Source organism: Dermochelys coriacea, chromosome 6 (genome assembly GCF_009764565.3).
Source record: "Dermochelys coriacea isolate rDerCor1 chromosome 6, rDerCor1.pri.v4, whole genome shotgun sequence".
Classification (NCBI taxonomy): Eukaryota; Metazoa; Chordata; order Testudines; family Dermochelyidae; genus Dermochelys; species Dermochelys coriacea.
Window position 1 is genome coordinate 99,864,910 of NC_050073.1, and position 13,093 is coordinate 99,878,002.

Below are 13,093 nucleotides of genomic sequence, written 5' to 3' on the forward strand. Positions count from 1 at the left end.
TTTGGTTTGTAACTCTGTTTCTGCCATCGATATCCAGAGATGAATGATGGCAGTCCAATAAATACCCTCAATCTTCAGGGCTTTCCCAGGGTCCTAGCTGGTGGTGACCACTAGCTCAACACTGATCAGCCCACTAGCAGCAGAAGCTTCAGCTAGGGTCTATTAGGTCTTATCCCCTACAATCAAAATCACAGCTCCCATGTTTAAACACTGCTGTTGGTATCAGTGTCCTAGTATAGTTATCCCAGCTAGTGAGGAATGGGATTTAGTTTGAGAATAGTGTTTAAAATTATGCTGCCTAGGGCCAAATCTATACCATAGACTAGGGTCAGCAACCTATGGCACGCGTGCCAAAGATGGGACGTGAGCCAATTTTAATGGCACGCTGCAGTCTGCTGGACCCGGGCAGACAACAGTGTGCCACTAAAAATCCTGTCAGGCCCATCCCACTCTATTCCACCCCCTGCCCACTGCTCTCTCCTTGCAGGGCAGGCAAGCTTCCCTCTCCCGCCGCTTCTTCCCCCAGGGTGCAGGGTTCCTGCCCCTCCTTCTCTCCCTCCCTGCGGCCCATCAGCTGATGGCCCTTGCTACGGAGCAGGAGAGGTAAAAGCGGAGCCACAGAACGCTCATTGCTCCAGGGACCTTGGGAAGGGGGTGGAATCAGGGCCTATCCCCTCCAGCCCCCTGCTGTGAGCCTCTCAGGGCAGGGGGCTGGGAACACACCCACACTCCTCAGCCCTCTGCCCTGATCCTGCACCCCTCCATACCTACCCAGCCCTCTGCCCTCACCCCTGAACCCTCCTCACACACACAGCCCTCTGCCCTCACCCTGCACCCCCCACCCACCCCAGCCCTGACTCTAGCAACCCCACACATACCCAGCCCCCTGCCCAGACTCCTGCACCCTCCTCACACAACCCTAGCCCCCCCCCACACCCCATGCCCTGACTCCTGCACCCCCCACATCCCCACTCCCCCCTGAGCACCAAACGGGAGCTCCTGCACACCCCCCTGCCCCAACATTCCCACCTTCACCCCTCACACCAACTGGGAGCTGCACAGGTAAGCGCTCCACACCCAAACCTTCTGCCCCAACCCTGAGCCCCCCTCCCTCATTCTAGCCCCTGGCCAGACCCTGCACCCCAGCCTGCTCCTTCACCTCCAGGCCTGTACTCAGCGCACTCCCACCCTCATCTCAGTGCATTAGAGAGAGAAAAAGAATGGCTAGAACCAGGGAGAAGGTAGGTACCTACTCTATGTGGACAGGGCTGGGACTCCAGACCGGCAGCGGGCTGAGCGGGGCCGGCAGCTGGGACCCTGGTTGGCAGGAGCCGGCGGACGGAACCCCAGACTGGCAGTGGGCCGAGTGGCACGGGTTGAGCCACTCGGCCACTGCCAGTCTGGGGTCCTAGCCGCTGGTCCCGCTCAGCCTAGTGCTGGCAGCGGGCTGGTAGCATAAGATCAGCATTTTAATTTAATTTTAAATGAAGTTTCTTAAACATTTTGAAAACCTTGTTTACATACGACAATAGTTTAGTTATATAATATATAGACTTAGAGAGAGAGACTTTATAAAAAACGTTAAAATGTATTATTGGCATGCAAAACCTTAAATTAAAGTGAATAAATGAAGACTCGGCACACCACTTCTAAAAGGTTGCCGACCCCTGCTATAGACCAACAATAGCCAGCACGCTATTCCACTCCAACCCCACCCACCATTCCTCAACACCATTCCTCTCATTGTTCCTGTTGCCCCACTCAGTAGCTCCCCCAAGCTTCCCATTGTTTGCCACAAGGACTTAAATCCTAACAGCAAAGGACTGTAGGATATGGTGTGTTGTGAGCTGATATTTTGGCCATTTTGTGGATTGCAGACTGAAAAAATTTGAGAACCACGGTTCTGGAGCAGGGTTTTGCTAGCACAGCTCTGACAGAAACCTTGCTATTCAGGGAACTAGGCTAAAACCCTGTGAGCAAACACCACATCTACAATAGTCTTTCTTTTGCCATCAGAGAGCTTTTACCCCATCACAGTTGTGTTAAAAAAAAATACATGCAGCCCTACGCATTTTATTTGCGTCACTCAAAATCTAAACTGGGTGCAGTTGGTTTCTAATTTTTCTTGCTGTATACTAGGAGATATTTTTTGCTTCCCTTTAAGTGGGATCTTCGAAGAGAGAAGGAGTGCCTGCACACGTCAATCTGTCTGCATCTTCAATGCTAATGATTGCAATGCAGTACACATCAAATCCTGGTATGTATAAATAAATATGCACCACTGTTTGTATCTCTCTGTCTCTGTAAAGGGTATGAGTCATGAAATATTACGTCAAAGAAAGTGTTTGAGAACTCAGCTTGCTGGAATTTCAAATGATTGGAAATGCTCTTCCTCACCATGCTGGTATTGCAAAATGGGATTTTAAAATAATCCTTTTAGTTAAAAGTTGGCATTTCTGAGACTGGTATTTGAAGCAGCAATGTTCCAGACAGCTAGGCTTGTCCGGATTCCTTTTTTATTTTATTTGTTTATAATTTTGATGGATAATGTCGGTTATTTGTAAGCATTTTTTCCTATTTTTATCAAATTAAATTTTCATAGATGTACAAAATGATGTGTTTTAAGCATATTTTATTAATTTCTATTGATTTAAATGTTCACAGTTGTGGGTATGGGGGGGGGGGTCAGAGAACAGGGTCAGGAATCAGACAATAAATATTTAGTGACAGTAGATGTTGAGACTGAAAAAAGCAACAGCTTTATAATCATTAAAACACAAATTGTCACCACTTGTCAAAACAAAGTAAATATTCTTAAATCCAACTCTAATAAGTTCTCAAGCAGCATTCTTCTTACTCTCTCTATCTGTAAATTTCGACTATTATCGATGGAAATATTTGAAATTGGGACTTTAAAGCAGTCCTGCTTATTTTAGCTTAACACCAGAAAATGGAACATTCTAACACAGGGGTCTCAAACTCAAATGATCACGAGGGCCATATGAGGATTAGTACATTGGCCCGAGGGCCGCATCACTGGCACCCCGCTGCCCTGCCCCCACTCCACCCCTTCCCTGAGGCCCCACTTCTTCCCACTCCTTCCCTGCCCCCATTCCCAGGAGGGGTGCAGGGTGCGGCACGGGGCTCAAGGCAGGGGGTTGGGGTGCAGAAGGGGTTTGGCAGGGGATTCGGCTGCAGGAGGGGTTAGGGGGGCGGGCTCCAGCCTGGCGCGCAATGGGGGCAGGGCAGGCTCCCTGCCCCCACGCCGCTCCGGCAAGCGGCCGGAACCTGCGGGAGGGGCACGGGTCTGGTTTGTGTGCCTGGCTGCGCCTCCAGGCACTGCCCCCTGCAGCTCCCATTAGCCGGGAACAGGGAATTACTAACCACTATCAGGTAGATACTGTTTTTTGTCTCATATACTGGACTCCTATACTGCTAGAATCACAATTGTAGTCACTTTTTTTTTAGCAAGATGGCTGTCTACAGGCTCCAAAATAAACTGTAATTAATTTAATTGTAATTGAAAAGCACTTGAAGGCAAAATCTGCTCTCTCTGACATTGGCACAGCCCCAGTGAAGTCAGTGAGGTCACACTACTGTCAACTGAAGACAACATTTGACCCATAGGAATTGACTCTCTGTGCCATAAACAACTCTCTCCTATTCTGTTAAGTTGTGTAGATATTGAAATGCACTGGGCCATCTGTACCATGAGCATGTGAAGAAGTCTCCCACAATACAAACCTAATTAACCAAACCTGAATAAAAGTAGGCCACGACCTAGAAATGAGCTATTTATGACAAATTTTAAATATGAATGAGAGTTTTGTATGAAGTATTTTGCTTTTTGACTCCCAGATCCCTGCTCTAGCCACAACACTGTTACACCAGAGCTGAATTTGGCATTATATATTCACATACTGCCATAAAAACAAGGTCTAAGTGAATAGGCAGATAAATCAGATGTAGGCAAGGGGAACTACTCCATCTCTATGTAAAGAGTAAGTGCCAAAATTTGGTACACTAGTAATTCTCATCATTTACTGCATTCCTCAGCATCAACAACCTGCTGACATTTAATTTCTGACTTTCAATTATCTACTCTAACCCCAGGGTGATGAGTCCATAGCAAATTGTTCACTTTATAAACACTGAATTAAACAGAATGTAGATTCAATAAACTAAACTAAATGGGACACAAGCCATTTCTTGAACTTGAGTTTCCATTTCAGTGTCATGCTTATGGTCTTTTCTCTCTCAGTGTATCATTGTCAGTTACTGGAATGCCTCATGAATATAAGCAAGAAGTATGGAAAGTAAGTTTGTGATCAAATATACCTTACATAGACAATGTTGTTTACAATAATGAAAACCAGATGGTTTGAAAACTAGTCCCTTTGAGCCAGAAAGTCAGAAGTCGTGATCTCCATATGTGATCCTGTTGCTGAATTTGGGGTAAGCAGCTGTTGTTTGCTCAGCATTGGAATTTATAGATGCTGTTCCATCTCTTCAGATCAGGGCCCGTTTTCTGAATCCTGCTTAAATGTGGCTCAAGTTGGGAAAAATCTTGTAAGAGCAAGAGATCTTACTAGTTCATATTGGACTGAATTTTTATGAGGACGGTTTGTGTGTAGTATCATTGAGGCCAGAGGTAATTTAGTCCCTATTCAGCCTCAAGTCTGGATTCTTATCCTTAGCCTGAACCAAATCTGAATCCAGTTATGGATCCAAACTCCACCTTTTTTGGTCTGTATCTAGACAGAAGGCTTAATTTGCTTGAAGTTATTATATATTATATGCATTGTGGTAGCACCTGGAGGCCCCAGTCAAAATCACATATTCATTATGCTAGGTTCTTTACAAACACACCAGTAGAGTTGCCATCTAATCTCCCCCAAAGAGTTTGCAAAAGGTGGTGGGCAGGGTGTAAAATGTGTACAGTTTTTATCTGTGTATGCACATTTTGAAAACATACATCAAGTAATGTTATGAAATGAGTAGTGTTTTCACCATGCAAACTAAACAGCTACACATGTTTTTCCTTAGGACTTGCTGTATTAATAGCTTATGGTCCTTCTCAAGTAAAACCTCCGGCAGTACAAATGTTTTCCACTATTGGCCCAATTTAAAACCGCCAGGGGCAATAAGTGAGTACAGAGGATTGCAGTACACAGGTAAGTGCAAAAATGTTTGTATAAACCCAAATAAATACAATAAATAAGGTGGTCTGGTGTGTACTAGTGTTAGTTTTTGTTAACTCTTGTCAGAGCGATCCTAACTACAATATTCTATAGGTATATATTAAGTATAAGCAATGTCTATTTCCGTGTGCTTTCAAAAGGTGATGATTATGGTAGTAGAAGCTGGGATCGGATCCAATAAATACAGTGTGTCAGTCCCAACACTAACTGGATAACTGTCTCCCCATAAACCTACAGTTAAAAGTCCTGAACCAGGATATAAATGTACCCTGTAGGTCCCAGAAGGAATCCCTTCCATGTCCCTTTCTACTGTCACGTTGGATGCTAGTGATGCCTCATTTGTTATACTGCTTGCTGTTGCTATGACTCCTCTTTTAGCTATTACTGTCACTGGAGTCAGGTGCAAACAGAGCTCAGTAGGAAAGTTCCCAGGACTGGAAAGAAGGATGTGGGAAAGCAGAAGAGAGACGAAGCTGAGTAGGTGGATGGCACAGGTCTCACGCCTGCCTTCCTCTGTGCAGTTTTGCATCTTGTATTGGTAGGGGATTGTGCTTCTGCTGGGGTGGTTCTTTAGGTGGGGAACTTCCTTTTGCTGCTTGTTGGCCTTAACCCTATCTCTCTGCTTTGAAGAATCATATTTTCAATACTGTATTGTGTTACCTTTTGGATTTTTTTTCCATTTGGAGTACAGTTGGACTGGCACCAGAACCCCACACTCAAATAACCCTGAACTTTGGGACATTCAGAATGTGAACTTGGTCTGAATCCAATTATGCCACTGGAACACACCTCTAATATTTGATTTCTGTCACCTCCTATATAACATTCCCTTCCCCTTTTTAATGAAGTCAGATTATTGGGATTTAAACATCGCTCTGGTTTGTATATTGCTGGTCTATGATCTTGTTCATTGTATTATTATATTTTAAATTGTGTGCGGCTCATTTAGTGCTAGATTGTGTGTTTGGGCCACAGTATTGTCACCCTCAAGAGAGCAAAAATAATGATTTGGACTCCAACAAATCATGAGATTGTCCCCAAAAAGCATAGGCTTTCTAAAATAAAATATTCCATTCTGTGGTTTTTGGTCTGTCTTCTGGTTTTTGAACTGCTCTTGCCCAGCCCCAGTGTGTGCATGACAGTGTTGCAAACGATTCCACATTTATTGGGTAAAGTGATTTTTGGCTCCCACTACAGGAGCTCTCGCCGCCCAACATTTGCCTGTGCCGTGCCAGCAATTAATTCTGACCCTATTCCTCTCAGTTCAGCCCCACAGCTTCCTCTCTGCTCTTCATGGTTCTTCACTCCCCCACTCCCAGGCCTGGGGGACTGCAGCAGGGTACCTTCTCCCCTTTCAGGTTGTGAGCAGGGGGCAGCTTGAGGGGCTGAAGAGGAACACTCATGCTGTCCTGTCCCTCACATTGCTCATGGGATGGAGTTGCCCTGAGCAGTTTAGTTCCCTCCTTCCCCCTCCCCTCCTGTCAGAACAGTTTTGGTTTTATGGGGTGGTGATGGGGAGTGCTTTTCCTGTAGCAGTTCTGATTGGTTGCTCAGCCCCAGGAGTAGGCGAGTGGAGAAGACAGCTGATCAGAGGGGTTCCCACTAGGCAGGGCACAAATTCCCTAGACTAGAGGGCTGGAATGTGTGACAAAATCTGAGCATTGAGGACACAGCTCTTAGTAAGGGATAGCGTGTTGCTGAGCTGCCCTCGGACAGCTCAGTGAAAGAATTGTGCTTTAGATATCACAATATCCAGGCTGCTCCCTAGGCTCCTGTAGTTATAAATTAATCCAAAGTCTGGGTACATGAAAGAAATGAAAGGGCTGCTGGGGAGGGTTCCTTATCCCGCCTTATAACAAGCCTTGTTGTGGGAATACAGTCCACCTCCTAATCCGGCAGGCATGTTATAAATTATTGTTGTTACTAGTGTGCTTCCTGTGGCAGGGGTCATGTCTTCCTTTTTATTTGTACAGCAGATAGCACAATGAGGCCCAGTCTGGATTGGGGCCCCGGCACTAGCATAAATGGTATCTATGATAATATTTATTTTTTGTTAATCAGCTGTTTTTTGGTTTTGCAGCCTGGAATCCCATCCACTGCCAGCACATTGAATGCCATAATGCAATTAACAAACCAGCTGAAGGTAACAGTCATTTCCGACCAGAACTTTGCCCAGTGAGGGCCTGTCAGGGTTCCTTCCCACTCTGAACTCTAGGTACAGATGTGGGGGACCTGCACAAAACCTCCTAAGCTTACTTTTCCAGCTTAGGTTAAAATTCAAATTTCCCCAAGGTACAAACTATTTTACCTTTTGCCCTTGACTTTCGCTGCCACACCCAAATGTCTAACACCAGTTACTGGGAACGAGTCCATTTGGAAACGTCTTTCCCCCCCTCAAATCCTCCAATCTTACACCCCCTTTCCTGGGGAAGGTTTTCTAAAAATCCTTACCAATTTGCATAGGTGACCACAGACCCAACCCTTGATCTTAAGAACAATGAAAAAGCATTCCTTTCTTAAAAGAAGATTTTAATATCAGAAAAGTAAAAAATATCCCCTGTAAAATCAGGATGGTAAAATACCTTACAGGATAATTAGATTCAAAACATAGAGAATCCCTCTAGGCAAAACTTTAAGTTACAAAAAGACACAAAAACAGGAATATCCATTCCATTCAGCTCAGCTTATTTTCTCAGCCATTTAAACGCATATCTAACTAGATTACTTACTAAGTTCTAAGACTCCATTCCTGTTCTGTCCCCGGCAAAAGCATCACACAGACCGAGAGAGAGGCTTTGTTTCTCCCTCCCCCCAGCTTTTGAAAGTATCTTGTCTCCTCACTGGTCATTTTGGTCAGGTGCCAGCGAGGTTATCCTAGCTTCTGAACCCTTTACAGGTGAAAGGGTTTTTCCTCTGGCCAGGAGGGATTTTAAAGGTGTTTACCCTTCCCTTTATATTTATGACAGGACCTTACTGTAAAATTTCTGTAAGTCCATGGGTTGAAGCTAGGGCCCCATTTTGTCTCTGGTCACACACTGAAGTCGGTAAGACTTGTATGTAACCAAGGGCTGAGTTTGGCATGGAAATTGCTTGCAGTTACCCATATCTTTAATGGCCTCCTTTGGCTTCTACTGAAGTCAGTTGCAAAACTCCCATTGACTTCCACAAGATCAGATACAGGAACTAAGATGGCAGCATGGCCTGTGGAAACTAAAGGGCCTAAGAATTCATCTTGATGTAGATGGCCTATGTAGCCTGGCTGCACAGATGAAGATGGAGTATTTCATCCTGGAGCCTCCATGAGCTATGTCCCCATATTAAATATAAGGATGGTTGCGGGCCACATGTAAGGTTGCCAAGTGTCCTGTTTTCAACCAGAACACCCAGTCGAAAAGGGACCCCGGCGGCTCCGGTCAGCACCACCGACCAGGCTGTTAAAAGTCTGGTCGGTGGCGCAGCAGGGGCTAAGGCAGGCTCCCTGCCTGCCCTAGCTCTGCGCAGCTCCTGGAAGTGGCCGCCAGGTCCTTGTGCTCCTAGGTGCATGGGCCAGGCAGGCTTGGTGTGCTGCCCCCCCCACTCGCTCCCCCAAGGGCCGGCTCTGCAGCTCCCATTGGCCAGGAACCATGACCAATGGGAGCTGTGGGGGTGGTGCCTGCAGGTGTGAGGGCAGGGCACAGAACCGCTCCGGCCGCCCATGTATCTAGAGGTTGCAGGGACCTGGAAACCGCTTCCTGGGATCCATGGTAAATGCCACCAGGACCGCACAACTCTTCCCGCATCCCAACCCCCTGCCCCAGAACAAAGTCCCCTCACACACCCAAACTCCCTCCCAGAGCCTGCACCCCAACCCCCTGCCCCAGCCCAGTGAAAGTGAGTGAGGGTGGGGGAGAGTGAGTGATGGAGGTAGAGGAAATGGAGCAAGCAGTGGCGGGGCCTCAGAGAAGGGGGGCGGGGTGGGGGCAGGGCAGGGGTATTCAGTTTTGTGCGATTAAAACGTTGGCAACCCTATCCACATGGAAAATCTCTGGAATGGTCTCTGGCTACCCCAGTGTTATGTTTTCTCAAAAATATTATTAATTATATTCTCCAAAGTGCTTTAGCAAGGAGATATATAGCATCATCCCTGTTTTACACGAAACAGGAATCACAGAGAGGTTAAGTCATTCAGACCCCAGGGTCATTCAGTGTGGGCAGTAGGAGAGTCAGGAATAGAACCCACATTTACTGAGTCCAAGTCTGGTGCACACTGCCAGTAGTAAAGCTATTTATTTATAGACCTAACCTATGTTCCAGGCACTGTATAAACATTAAAACAATTAAACTGATCAAAATGACACTTGACAGATCTCTCCCTCCCAGCAAACTAGGCTCCCAGAATATTATAATTGCAAAAAAAAGATGTTCACACTTGACTTCAGAGCTCCCAACATTTCCCACCCAGCATACTCCAACTCCTCATCCAGCCCTTCCCAGTCGCCCCCAGTTAGGTCCTCCCATCACCAGAGAAAGATGACAGGTAGGTATTGCATTGTGACCTGAAGACTCCAGCCATTCAGTGGGGAGAGTAACTCTTAGTGAGATTTACAATTCTAAGGTTTGTACATGAAAATGCTTAATGCTTAGGAGTCTCGAATGGACTTTCATCTGAACTACTTTTTGTAGAATGAAGATCAGAGCTATGTAGAGATATATGAACTGAGGCCTATTCTTTCTTCAATACATGCCCACAACTCTTGTTAATAGAGAGAGGATGGAAGTTACATTCAAAGAATAATATACCCTGTCATTTGCAGCAAGATCAAGCTCTTGGCTAGATTAAGAAACTTTTAATTTAATTTAGAAGTGATATTATGATGTCTGTTAGCGATTGCCTTTTGTCTTCACTGCCCCCTTGTGATGCAACTGGGTGACACACAGCAAGGCTTCTTCAGTTTGCATCCTACTCTGATGGACCCCTTACCATCTAGCCTGCTCATCGGTCCTTTGTCATAACCCTAGCCCTCTGGCTGGATGGCTGGCAGTTCTTTCCCCCTTTCAGGGTGCTAAAGAGTCCAGTGCTTCAGCAGGCCAGTCACCTTAGATGAGGGGCATACAGTCATTGATTTCTTTGAGTGTGGCCCACTTGCTCAAGGCCTTAGTAAACCATCCTGATGGGTTTGGTAGGGGAGCCTAGGCCTGGCCATTTTCTGGGTTCCAGGCTAAGAACCCTCTATAAAGTGGTTGAAGTCAATTTCTTTCAACCTTTTACTGTTACCCTGGTGTGCTTCCTAAGACACTGCTCTTGTAGACTGTTCCTTTAGTTCACATCTTATGGTCCTTTCCTCCAGAGGGTCTGGTTTCCTGGGTGGCTTCTCACTGGTCTGTTACAGAGACCTCTGTTCTCTGTGGCTCTACAGCCTTTCTGGCACTCCCCGGGCTATACTCCAAACTGTCCTTTTGGTTTCCCTTCTGGTTTCCCACATCTAGAGTGTCCCCCCAGCCTTCCTCTTGAAACTGGGGCTGTAATTCTAGCCATCAGCATGTTCCTGTTTCAGACAGGAGTGGGCCCAGATTAACCAATGTGCCCTTGGTGAACTTGCACAGGGCCTACCAGAACACAAAACACACCCCCCACCTCCCGACACACAAATCCCACACTTGATTGGTGCTCTGACCCTGTGTGCCAGGTTGCAATTCTACTCAAATTTGGTCCAGCCACCGCCGTGTCATGCCACAGGGAAGCTGGGTCATACTGGAGTGAGTGGTCCTGTGACCTGGAGCTCAGCCTCCCACTTTTACAATAATCACTGGACCAGCAGAAGGCTTGCTGTACCTCCCCCTCTCCCCCCAAAAGTCCAGGGGGGTGCACCTCCTTGCCTGAGAACCTCTGCTCTAGAGGGTTGGAGCAGGGCAGCAAAATGAAGTTTTGCCTAGAGCGGTGATTATCTTGTATATCACCTGCTCTAGTTTAATGAAGACGGGGGTGTGTGTGTGTGTGAACCACCAATTTCCATAGTGCACAGGGCCCCAAAACTCTTTTTAATCTGGCACTGAACAGGAATCTCTCTAACTCTCCTGCATGGACCTGGGACTGTTGTTTAGGTAGTTAATTTGCTCCTCGGGACAGCAGTTCCCTCACCTCTCATCTGTGGAGCTGGGAGTTGTGATTTAGGCCAGTTACAGGTCTTAGCCACTTCACCTTCAGCTGGGCACTTTTCCCCATCCAGCACATGATCCTTCTCCTAGTGATATCGGCCTTGCTAGGAGTGGGGAAGCAGCATATAAGATGGTCCCCTTCTTAAAGCTCATCCCAATTGGCTGGGGGAGAGGGGAGTCTTGTCCCACTCAATCTGCAAAGACCCTGGTCCTGGGCCTTTAAAGAGACAGTAATGTGATTCCTCCCAAACACTACTTATTCCCTTGACCATTTCCTCTGTCCCCAGTATCTGCTTGGTCTTTCTATATCATCTCCCCATCCCCCCCAAAAAAAATCTGAAAGGGGGCCTGTCACAAGGATGGTCTACTTACCACTGGAGCGCCTCCTTCTGGCCACATCTGGGGATTAGCTGTGCCAGGCCGATGCCCCTTCCTGTGGTTGCGCTCTGTCCCCTCTCAATCTCATTCTCTCGAGACTCAACTGCTCCTGCTTTGAGGCTTGGCCCTCTGGCCAGGTCACTATAGTTTTCCCGTTCCAGGGGGAAAGTCTCCTAGGACCCACTATCCCAGGCAGTCTTCTCTTTCACTGTCCCTTAATGGTGCCACTTCCACAGTGGCTGGTAGGGAAACCCAGGCCCACCCTCTACACTGAAGCAAACAGTCAAGATCTGTACAGTCCTAAACATTACTACTGTATCCCTGGGTTGCTTCCTGCCTTACCTTCCCTCACCCAGAGAGTGACTGCAGCCTCGCTCTCTGCTGCCCCCTTCTTCTCTCAGCTACTGGGCTTTAGACACCACTCCCACCCCACCATTCCTGTTCCTCTGAACCTCGTCCCTAATTAGTGCTTGCTCCCTGATTCCTCCTTCAGGTGCAGTCTAGGCGCTTAACTGGTCCACCTAGCCACTTTACCCCCTTCAGGCCTTGTGCGGGATGGACACCCATCACAGGACCATGCCAGGTGACTGAGGTGGGCTGACCTCTGGGTACCACTAACCGTAAGGGAAAGATCAACCCGTCACAGTGTCCATGTCCAGACCTACGACTGTCCTGCTTCCAAATATTTAAATAGTGTAATGCATCTGCTCAAATATGTGATCGTGTTGCCGACTAATGGCTAACCCACAAAAGGGATAAAAGCCTCACCACTAGTATAAGAAAATGGAGTTATTCTTTTAGCTCTGGTGACAGAGGCCTGCATGAGAGCCAGAGCTCCTGGGTTCTATCTCTGTTATATCATATGTGCTGTATAGCCAAGCGCCATGTTGCGTGTATACTTGCAGCGTATAGGTATTACAAGTGACACCACTGAGACTGAAAGATCTGGAATTCTACCTTAGCTTGGCCTAAAAATATTGAGCCAAATTCTCCTGTATGAGAGTCTGCCTCTTAGGGCATGGCCACACTTGCAGATGTAGAGTGCTTTGAGTTAAACCAGCCTTCGTAGCGCGCAGTAGGGAAAGAGCTGCAATCTGTCCACACTGACAGCTATAAGCGCATTGGCGTGACCACATTAGCAGCTCTTGCAACGGCCACAGAGAGCAGTGCGTTGTGGTAGCTATCCCAGCACGCAAGTGACTTCAATGTGCTTTTCAAATGAGGGGGGGTGGACTTTGATAGTGAGTGTGTGTGTGTTGGGGGGAGAGAGAGTGGGTTTTTTGGGGGGGGCTGAGAGCATGTCAGCATGCTGTCTTCTAATTTCAGACTGCAACAGACCCCCTTCCCCCCACGCCTGTCTCTCACACACTGCATTCCAC

General features: G+C 47.1%; 1 protein-coding gene across 1 annotated transcript in view; it reads left to right on the plus strand.

Annotated features, from left to right (window-relative positions):
* The window catches only part of UNC79 (unc-79 homolog, NALCN channel complex subunit), a 152,573-nt gene that overhangs the window by 17,567 nt on the left and 121,913 nt on the right, over positions 1-13,093 (plus strand). The window contains 7 exon segments of the mRNA XM_043517886.1: positions 2,165-2,257; positions 4,262-4,291; positions 4,294-4,316; positions 5,047-5,056; positions 5,059-5,103; positions 5,106-5,174; positions 7,282-7,341. Coding sequence (XP_043373821.1) covers positions 2,165-2,257; positions 4,262-4,291; positions 4,294-4,316; positions 5,047-5,056; positions 5,059-5,103; positions 5,106-5,174; positions 7,282-7,341 — 330 coding nt within the window.